The sequence below is a fragment of the Oncorhynchus mykiss genome, chromosome 30 (genome assembly GCF_013265735.2).
Source record: "Oncorhynchus mykiss isolate Arlee chromosome 30, USDA_OmykA_1.1, whole genome shotgun sequence".
Lineage (NCBI taxonomy): Eukaryota > Metazoa > Chordata > Actinopteri > Salmoniformes > Salmonidae > Oncorhynchus > Oncorhynchus mykiss.
The window spans coordinates 16,388,711-16,399,720 of NC_050570.1; the positions used below are offsets into that span (position 1 = coordinate 16,388,711).

Here is an 11,010-nt window from a genome sequence, read left to right on the forward strand (position 1 = left end):
ATGTATACAGTGGATATGTACAGATAAATGTGATGTTTGAAGCTTTCTCAACCCCAATTGATTTCCCAATTGAACCCCAAACAGGAAGGATATAACCTCACCCACTTTGCCAAAGCACAGCCCCCACACCACTAGAGGGATATCTTCAACCACCAACTTACCATCCTCAGACAAGGCAGAGTATAGCCCACAAAGATCTCCGCCACGTCACAACCCGAGGGGGGGCGCCAACCCAGACAGGAAGATCCCATCAGTGACCCACTCAAGTGACGCACCCCTCCTAGGGACGGCATGAAAGAGCACCAGTAAGCCAGTGACTCAGCCCCTGTAATAGGGTTAGAGGCAGAGAATCCCAGTGGAAAGAGGGGAACTGGCCAGGCAGAGACAGCAAGGGCGGTTCGTTGCTCCAGTGCCTTTCCGTTCACCTTCACACTCCTGGGCCAGACTTCACTCAATCATATGACCCACTGAAGAGATTTCCCCTAAAAACCGGAATATCCGGTTGTTGGGGACTCGGCAGAGGCTAGTTGCTTCCGCCTTACCACTCAAACAAGCTCATTGAGTACGGTATTGCAGTCACAAGATGAAGGCTTTTACTAAACTCTTAGTAGTTGGTGCTATAGGAGTAGCTTTTGTTGCTTTCCAATGGAGTGGACCCACCTTGGACTCAGGTAAGATATTGATTTAGCTTCTTCCAACCCTGGTCTATCAAGTAAAACTGTTTCAAAGTACACGTTTCTTACACGTTTAAATCCAAATCAACACTGTTGGAATGTGTTTCCGTTTTGTTTTGGTAGGCTAAGTGATGAGTAATGTTTGGTGCACTCCTTGGTGCACTACTTGGTGCACTCGTTGCACTCCGTAATAACCAATCTGATATGAATGAATTCACAAACACTTATTCAATGCAACTTTCAGGTTTACTGAGCTAAGCTTTCGGCCAGATTACCTTTGTGAGTGCAATACAGTACAATACACATACGGTAATACAATATAGTCATCCTAGGCCTGAAATGAGTCAGAGGCAACCATGTGGAATTGGAACCATACAGAACTACAGCCTACTACTTAATATGCATTCCACTCATAACTGGTTTAGGGTGGAACACGTAGTAGTTGATAATCTGGCTAGAGTAGTTTCCATGTACAGTAAAAAGCAGTGGAAATTGCAATCACAGCATTATACTTCTAATAATCTATCACATTTAAACTTAGGTTATCGTTATTTCTATAAGTGTGGACATTTGTTTCCCCCGCAATTTCTCACCATAAATTAGCCTTGTTTTTTTCAGAACCAAAAGCCGCAAACTCAGGCACTATCTAACAATTAACTTTGTTCATAACCCACTGGGCACAGACATCAATTCAACGTCTATTCAACATAATTTCATTGAAATTACATGTAAACAACGTTGATTCAAACAGTGTGTGCCTAGTGGGAAGTGTTTAAAGCAGTAATTCTCTATGGCCTATAATTAACATTCCCCTTGTTTCTACTCATGTAGATTACACATTGTACTATACACTGAGTCCTAGACAGACATAAAGATCCATATCATCATGCTAGTTGGATGCCAGGAAAGTGTCCATTAGGTCTAGGATGCAGCACGTACTTTAGTGCACATCAAATGCACATTTTCTTGATAGGCCTCACGTCGACAATAAACATCTCCATTCTCTTCCCTTGTCTTAGTTTTTTCCCTTTTGAATTTTGTTTAGACAAACTATACTGTAAGATGTAATGAGTACTGCCAGAAGAAGACTGGCCACCCCTCATAGCCTGGTTCCTCTCTAGGTTTCGTCCTAGGTTTTGGTCTTTCTAGGGAGTTTTTCCTAGCCACCGTGCTTCTACACCTGCATTGCTTGCTGTTTGGGGTTTTAGGCTGGGTTTCTGTACAGCACTTTGAGATATCAGCTGATGTACGAAGGGCTATATAAATACATTTGATTTGATTTGATACTGTAATGACTTTCAATGTGGCTGGTTTTCAGAGTCTTTAAAGGGTGCACGGGTCCTGGTGACTGGTGCCAGTACGGGTATAGGTGAACAAATGGCATATCACCTTGCCGGCTTTGGTGCCCAGGTGGTTATTACAGCCAGGAGGGAGAAGGTTCTACAGCAGGTCAGTGACACTTCAATCAGGTGTTTTCATCAATGTCGCTAGGCAATAGTTGTCTATGACAATACGTTAATGTTTTTCATAATTATGTTACTCTTATGCAAACATCACTCTCTTGTACTGCAGGTAGTAGAGAAGTGCCAGCGTTTGGGGGCCCAGAAAGCTCTGTACGTAGCAGCAGACATGGCCAATCCTTCTGACCCAGAGAGAGTGGTGCAGTTTGCTGTGGACAAGCTGGGAGGACTGGACTACCTGGTGCTGAACCACATAGGTTCCAGCCCATTCGCCATGTGGGACGGAGATGTGGAGCACACTAGATGGTTAATGCAGGTGGGGTATCTATCTCGACTACTGTGTTTCATGTGACCCAGTAGGATGACATGTAGATGTAGCTACCGTTATATGTACAGTACCACTATTACTATAGTGTTATTTTATCTCCTCTTTTACTTGCTCTTTGTCAGGTAAATTTCCTCAGCTATCTGCAGATGGCGAAGACTGCTCTGCCCACCCTTGAGCAGAGTAGCGGTTCCATTGTGGTCGTCTCCTCCTTATTAGGTGAGTCAGAGCTCTTCTCTAAACTAAGCTTTCCAAGTGACCCTGGAACTATGATTGGCTAATGTTTTGGTCCCACAGGAAAAATGTGCAGCCCGTTTATGGCCCCCTACACATCCACAAAGTTTGCCCTGAACGGTTTCTTTGGGACGCTGCAGCATGAGCTGGCCATGCAGAAGAGCAACGTGTCCATTACTATCACCGTCCTGGCCCTGATCGATACGGACTCGGCTATGGAGAAAGTCAAGTACGATATTGTTGATATCAACTTCAGTCAAGTTGTAACCGCACAAAGTGTTTTATGGTTGTCTTGCTAGTTGTTAGAGCACCTATATCCAAGTATCCTTGGATACATTTAAAAAGTATTGAAAGGATGCAGAGTCCTCACTGTTTGTATTACAGGGGGTTCACCAACATCCCAGCCTGGCCGGCCAGTGAGGCAGCGCTTCACATCATCACTTCTGGAGCCACTCGTCAGACAGAGTCTTACTACCCCTGGTTCTGGTATTATGGCTCTCTCATCAGAGACTGGTTCCCCTACCTAAGGGATATATCTATACGTAACTTTTATAAATATTAAACATATGCTTGAAATATACGTTATGATGAGAGAAAAAAATCAAGAAAGCATACAGTATTATTATTTTTTATTTATTTCACCTTTATTTAACCAGGTAGGCCAGTTGAGAACAAGTTCTCATTTACAACAGTGACCTGGCCAAGATAAAGCAAAGCAGTGCGACACAAATAACACAGAGTTACACATGGAATAAACAAACATACAGTCAATAACACAATAGAAAAAAAAAGATATCAATCATATAGAGCCCTTATTGCATGGAACTTCCTTCCATCTCATATTGCTCAAATAAACAGCAAACCTGGTTTCAAAAAACAGACAAAGCAACACCTCACAGCACAATGACTCTCCCCTATTTGATCTAGATAGTTTGTGTGTATGCATTGATATGTAGGCTGTGTGCCTTTTTTTAAATGTATGTCCTGCTGTTCTTGTTTATTGATGTTCTGTATTACAGTGGCTTGTGAAAGTATTCACCCCCTTGGCATTTTTCCTATTTTGTTGCCTTACAACCTGGAATAAAAATAGATTTTTGGGGGGTTTGTATCATTTGATTTACACAAGATGCCAACCACTTTGAAGATGCAAAATATTTTTTATTGTGACACAAACAAGAAATAAGACAAAAAAACTGAAAACTTGCAGTTGAGAGTGCATACAGTTGAAGTAGGAAGTTTACATACACTTAGGTTGGAGTCATTAAAACTAATTTTCAACCACTCCACAAATGTCTTGATAACAAACTATGGTTTTGGCAAGTCGGTTAGGACATCTACTTTGTGCATGACACAAGTAATTTTTCCAACAATTGTTTATAGACAGATTATTTCACTTATAATTCACTGTATCACAATTCCAGTAGGTCAGAAGTTTACATACACTAAGTTGACTGTGCCTTTAAACAGATTGGAAAATTATCTAAAGTATCTATATCCACAGTAAAATGAGTCTTACACCGACATAATCTGAAAGGCCGTTCAGAAAGGAAGAAGCCACTGCTCCAAAACTGCCATAAAAAATCCAGACTAGGGTTTGCAACTGCACATGGGGAAAAATATTGAACTTTTTGGAGAAATGTCCTTTGGTCTGATGAAACAAAAATAGAACTGTTTGGCCATAATGACCATCGTTATGTTTGGACGAAAAAGGGGGAGGCTTGCAAGCCAAAGAACAACATCCCAACCGTGAAGCACGGAGGTGGCAGCATCATGTTATGGGGGTGCTTTGCTGCAGGAGGGTCTGGTGCACTTCACAAAATAGATGGCATCATGAGGGGGGGAAATTACGTGGATATATTGAAGCAACATCTCAAAACATCAGTCAGGATGCTACACAGCTCACAAATGGGTCTTCCAAATGAACAATGACCCCAAGCATACTTCCAAAGTTGTGGCAAAATGGCTTAAGGACAACGCAGTCAAGGTATTAGGTGGTCATCATAAAGCCCTGACCTTAATCCTATATAAAATTTGTGGGCAGAACTGAAAACGCGTGTGCGAGCAAGGAGGCCTACAAACCTGACTCAGTTACACCAGCTCTGTCAGGAGGAATTGGCCAACATTCACCCAACTTATTGTGGGAAGCTTGTGGAAGGCTACCCAAAACATTTGACCCAAGTTAAACAATTTAAAGGCAATTCTACCAAATACTAATTGAGAGTATGTAAACTTCTGATCCACTGGGAATTTTTTTATTTATTTTATTTTTTTTTATTTTTTATTTTCAGTTAAGAACAAATTCTTATTTTCAATGTCGGCCTAGGAACAGTGGGTTAACTGCCTGGTCAGGGGCAGATCAACAGATTTGTACCTTGTCAGTTCGGGGATTTGAACTTGCAACCTTTCAGTTATCAGTCCAACGCTCTAACCACTAGGCTATAAAATCAATAAAAGCTGAAATAAATCATTCTTGCTACTATTATTCTGACATTTCACATTCTCATAATAACGTGGTGATCCTAACTGACCTAAGACAGGGACTTTTTACTAGGATTAAATGTTAGGAATTGTGAACAACTGAGTTTAAATGTATTTGGCTGAGGTGTATGTTAACTTCCGACTTCAACTTTATGTGACTGAGTGAGTGAGTTGAGTAAAAAAATAAAAAATCTAGATTGCAGCAGGAAGCAACAAGAAGAAGCGCTGTGATGTGTGTGGTCCCAAGATGTACAGGAAGACACCGTACACATGCATCAAGTGCAAGAAATACATTTGCAACACACACAGTAAAACTCTGTCCCTCATGTGGTGTGTAGACCAGCCTTAATTTGTGTTCAATGGGGCTTATTTATAATTTCCATAAAATACTGTATGTAAAATTTGTCCTTCTAATTTGTTCAGTGTAATAAACATAAATAAACATAAATAGTGATGATTGTTTCATTTATATTTGTTCAAGATTAACATGATTTATTCCACCCATGTCTTGATTATAATAGATTTTTGTTTACAAAAATCACATTTGATCAAATAAAAAGAATAGCGCTTTTATTGATAAATGTGATCTAGAGGAGGTAAATGATTATAACCATGTATGCAGTCTATATTGCTTGTAAATTATATAAGTTAACATCTAAGTATTAGGTATTTGTACGTAAATTGTTATGGCTGTATTGTTTTAAAAACACAATAATGTTGTGGGTCCATCAGACCCGTGAACATTGGGTGAACAACAAAAACATGAACACCACACAAGAGTTAAATGCAGAATACACGTTTTAGTAGTGTGTATTGTTATCTGTTTAACTTTATAAACATTTTATAGCCTAGACAAGCAGACTGACTGCCGCGCTCACATTTATTTTCTGTGAGCTATTGCTCGATCAGGCTTATTCCACCAGACTACCTTCTTCATTGCCTCAATGAACAATCCCCATGATGCCCACTCGAGGGCAGTAGTTCCCAATAAAGGAGGCATAACCTAGACATGAGAGGCATTTTAGATTCCAGCAGGCTCCTACTTAGTCTGGCATGATATACCTTCCCAAAACTCCCTGACCTTGATATACCCACAATGGAATGAAACTGCTGTAGTATACTGTAAAGTTCATAAATCTATATTACAGTATTGTTTCATCCTTATTTTAATGCTCACTTTCCCAGAAATGTATGGGTAGGCTGTACTCTAGTGTACTCTAGGAGTTTCACTTACTTTTTTCTTCTTTAGTATATTTTAATTGTAAATCATAGCGAACACCCCCCAGCACTCAGTGTCGTAACTTGTCACAGTAGGCTGTGTGGCATCCTGCCAGAATGGGGAGGTCCCTGTTTTGTCCTGATACCATTATTCATCATCCAAGCGGCCCTGCAGGCCTCCTACCAACTCAGGGTAATCCATCTAGGTGGTCCACTGTATTTAAATACAGTACCTCAGGCAGTATCTTGAGTTACAAGTTACAAGGGAGCTCCATGTAACCTTCAGGTTTTGAAGTGAAGGTTAAGACATGGTGGGGTTGGTAGATTACATGATCATGATGTACTATTTCCCTGTGTCATGGAGCCGGTTCAGTGAACCTTGCATGAGACCTGTAGTCTTGCGTTAGCTCCTCAGCCTGATGCTTAGGCTTTAGCTCAGCTGGCTAACACTGTATTGTGGCATGCAGCAACCATAGGGTTTGAAACCCAGTCCATCCAACCTGTCTATGATATTCATTTGATTTGGCTGACTGATTGGAAGGGATCACGTCTGCCCTAACATTTTTGACCACATCTTAAATCCGTATTGTATTGAAACACATTTGTCCACTTAGAAATCATATCATTCTCTGAGGATCCATTTGATATTGTGAGAAGATGGCATGGTCCTTCTAAGGAATGTTAAACTAAACAGAATCACACACACACACGTACGCTGGGGCCTCCTGGGAAAGGGAGAAGGCACAGCCTGGGATAGCAGCCAGTAACACCTGAAACAGATTAGTGCTCCTAATGCTTCGTAATAAATCCCCTCACTCTCCTCTAGTATCTCCACCGAGCATGGAGCCCAAAGCACAAGGAGACACACACACATACACACACACTTTTACTAAAGACACACCCTGTCAAGCCCAGTTCTCACATGTGATCCTACCATGATGTGTTGTTAGAGACTACAGTAGTGCGAGCAATGTTATTGATTGTGCACCTTGGATACCTCGATATATAATGTCCCTTTAATCTATCTATTATTCACCTAATATGTTTCTCAAGGAAAGGGCTGCATAACACATTCTAATTTGATGCATGCATTACTATCAATAACATGTAGGTGCTCTGGGCTGCCTCTTGATTTCTATTCTGCTGTGATGGAAATTCCATATTTGTGTAAAGAACTCACAACCTCTTAATTCATGGCATTCCCATCTTCCTGCTATTCCACCATGTCTGTGTCAATGACTGATTTCAACTGATTTGCTACACTTTGAACTTCAAGGTAAATCTCAGCTCTGATAAAAGTACACTCAAGAAAAACTAGCCTATTTTATTTATCATAGTGATTAAGGAGTAACATTAAAGCAGAAAACTCCAAGATAAGCAAACAAGTAAATCAAATCAATGATCAGAGAATGTCAGATTAACTGACAATTGACACAGACATGGTGTAGTAGCAGTACGATTGGAATGCCGTGAACCAAGAGGTTGGGAGTTCAAGTCCCAGGTGAGGACACGTTTAATAATAACCACTGTGTAAATGCACAATGTCAATGTGTGTCAAATATGTCAATTGAAAACATTGTATGTTAAACCACTGTATTTCAAGCCATGGAATATGAGGGTGCAGTGAGATACCGATGGGTTGGATGATACTTTTCTCTTCAATCAGCTTGAGAAAACGTATACTTAAAAACTGGAAATCAACCAATCCTCCCCCGTTAACACAATGGAAAGGTCCAATGCTTTATTATCTAAATGTTGAAAGTGCATGGTCGATGGAGAGAAACAAAATGGTGCATGGCGGAGAGTGATGCGGGCGCTGGAGATGGGGGTGTGAGCAGGTGGGTCTGGGCAGGGGTGATGTTGTGGATGTTTGTATGCGTCTCTATGTTGTCATTTGTATGTGGATGTTTTGTGTTGTATTATTTTTTTAAATACATTTTTGGTAAGATCATTTATTTATTTAGGTTTTCTTAAATTGGAGCTAAGTTTGGGCCAACTAAACATTTTAAGTTCAGGTAACACTTTGATTGAAAAGTTGAGTAAACAAATAAAAAGGCTGTGGCACCAGTTACTAAATAATAATTAGCTAGCTAGTTTTCTTTTACAGTCATCATTGAGGAAATGTTTCTAATCTATCAATGTTTATATTTGTGCCGCCACGCTGCTGAGATGGCAGAACATATATAATCATCCATCTAATAAAAAAGTGTGGCGCACCACAGTCATCATGCGCTCATCTCAATTTAAGTTATTGCCTCACCCTGGGTGTTTTAGCACAAAGGACGCCCGTTCACAAATCTTCATCCAGTCACCATCACCAGCTCCTGTGACAAACATGGGAAGAATGGCCTTGGATGGTTAGCCCATGTTCTGAGATGCGTGTGACTGGGCAGGTGTGTGTGTGCGGAAGTGTGTGACTTTTACTTGTGTTTGTGTATGTGCACGCAAGTGTGTGTGTGTAACATTTATAATCCATAGCCTGGAGAATGGGTGAGCCACTGGTGGAAATAGGACTCATGAATCTCCTCTCTTCCTGGTGGAGAGGAACTGTTGGGGAAGGAAGGGAGGATGACGAAGAGTAAATCACAAACAAATACTGATGTATAGCAAAGCATCTCCAATATCTCTGGTGGAGATCCCTTGTTCTCCCACATAGCCACATACAGTATTTAACCCCTGCACACAGCTCCGACATGCTTATGGTGGGGTAGCTGCATGTATGTTGGGGTTGGTCTCTGCTTACAGCACATTTTATCGGTTTTATATGTTGCCTTCAGTGTTGATTAATTTGGTTAATACTGTGAGAATGTACACTACTGTTCAAAGGTTTGGGGTCACTTAGAAATGTCCTTGTTTTTGAAAGACAATAACATTTTTTTGTACAACATCAAATTGATCAGAAATACAGTGTAGACATTGTTCATGTGTTAAATTACTACTCTAGCTGGAAATGGCAGATTTTTTAAATGGAATATCTACATAGATGTACAGAGGCCCATTATCAGCAACCATCACTGTTAGCTAATCCAAGTTTATCATTTTAAAAGGCCAATTGATCATTAATAAACCCTTCTGCAATTATGTTAGCACAGCTGAAAACTGTTGTTCTGATTAAAGAAGCAATAAAACTGGGCTTCTTTAGACTAGTTGAGTATATGGAGAATCAGCATTTGTGGGTTCAATTACAAGCTCAAAATGTCTGGAAACAAAGACCTTTCTTCTGAAACCCGTCAGTCTATTCTTGATCTGAGAAATGAAGGCTATTCCATCCGAGAAATTGCCAAGAAACTGAAGGTCTCGTACAACGCTGTGTACTACTCCTTCACACTTTTGAATGGTAGTTCGGTAATAATACAGTCTAGGTAAAGTGTTAGTTGATGTTGTATTAGTTAGTATACTAGTTAGTTAGTATATCTCATACTGTATCTCGAGATGTAATCAAAGAATAAACCTTGTATTAAAATATCAAAGCATGTTAAAGACCACACCAAACCAGGCCTTTGTGTTGTGGTGAACCAGTCATGTTTGAGTTTCAATCAGTTTCAAGTTTTATTAGTCGTATGTATTCGAAATGCTTACCTGCAGGTTCCTTCACAACAATAAGAAATAAGAAAAGATGAGAATATGAACATAAAGTAAATGGCTCAGTAGAATAGACTAGACATTTTAGAATAAGTATAATACAGGAAGGCACAAATTATAGTGCAAAATGTACATGTGTATTGGAGAAGGGGGATGTATAATGTATAAATTCAACAGTATTATAAGAGTCTGATAGCAGCAGTTGTGATGTTTGTGCAGTATGAATGTATGTGTGTGTGTGTGTGTGTGTGTGTGTGTGTGTGTGTGTGTGTGTGTGTGTGTGTGTGTGTGTGTGTGTGTGTGTGTATGTGTGTGTGTGTGTGTCTGTGGGGGTGTGTGCTTCTGTGCTAAGGTGTGGAGAATCAGATCAGGTGGTCAGTCCAGTTCAAGTGTTCAGCAGTCTGATGGCTTGTAAATAGAAACTGTCTCTGAGCCTGTTGGTATCAGACCTCATGCTCCGATACCGTCTGCCCGGCAGTAAGGGAGAGAACAGCTCGTGGCTGGGGTGTGTGGGGTCCTTAAAGATGCTGCATGCCTTCCTCAGGCACCGTTTCAAGTAAATGTCTTGGATTGGTGGGAGCACGGTCCCAGTGATGTACTGGGCTGTCCTCACCACCCGCTGGAAAGGCTTGGGGTCATGAACGGAACAAACTTAAAACTTGTGACTCTCTTTATTGCAGTCCCGTTGATGTGGATCAGGGCATGTTTCCTCCTCTGCTTCCTGAAGTCAACAATCAACTCCTTTGTTTTACTGACATGGAGGGTGAGGTTGTTGTCAGGGCACCACAATGCCTGTTCACTTACCTCCTCCCTATAAAATGAATCATTGTTGTTGGTTGTCAGGTCTACAACCGTGGTATCGACAGCAAACTTGATGATGGAGTTGGTGTCGTGCAAAGCCATGTAGTCGTGGGTGAACAGGGAGCACAGCAGAGGTCTGAGGACACCCCTGGGGGGGCCCTGTGTTAAGAGTCCGTGTGGAGGAGCTGTTGCCAATCCTCACTGCCCCATGGTCTGCCCTTCGGGAAGTCCAGGATCC

The 11,010-nt window shown here is 41.0% G+C and overlaps 1 protein-coding gene across 1 annotated transcript; it reads left to right on the plus strand.

The window, feature by feature from the left end:
- Window positions 1-427: 427 nt before the first annotated feature.
- On the plus strand, window positions 428-3,488 carry LOC110521423 (hydroxysteroid 11-beta-dehydrogenase 1-like protein). Its single transcript, XM_021598954.2, has 6 exons — window positions 428-671; window positions 1,993-2,123; window positions 2,247-2,450; window positions 2,585-2,678; window positions 2,757-2,922; window positions 3,078-3,488. The coding sequence occupies exons 1-6, from the start codon at window positions 584-586 to the stop codon at window positions 3,253-3,255; spliced, it is 861 nt and encodes a 286-aa protein (XP_021454629.2). The 5' UTR covers window positions 428-583; the 3' UTR covers window positions 3,256-3,488.
- Window positions 3,489-11,010: the final 7,522 nt, after the last annotated feature.

Excerpts from the sequence above, each read along its gene's own strand:
- LOC110521423 (XM_021598954.2), top strand. The coding sequence starts at position 584 with ATGAAGGCTTTTACTAAACTCTTAGTAGTTGGTGCTATAGGAGTAGCT. Across the intron at positions 2,124-2,246 it reads GGGAGAAGGTTCTACAGCAG|GTAGTAGAGAAGTGCCAGCG; the intron begins GTCAGTGACACT and ends CTTGTACTGCAG. Across the intron at positions 2,679-2,756 it reads GGTCGTCTCCTCCTTATTAG|GAAAAATGTGCAGCCCGTTT; the intron begins GTGAGTCAGAGC and ends TTGGTCCCACAG.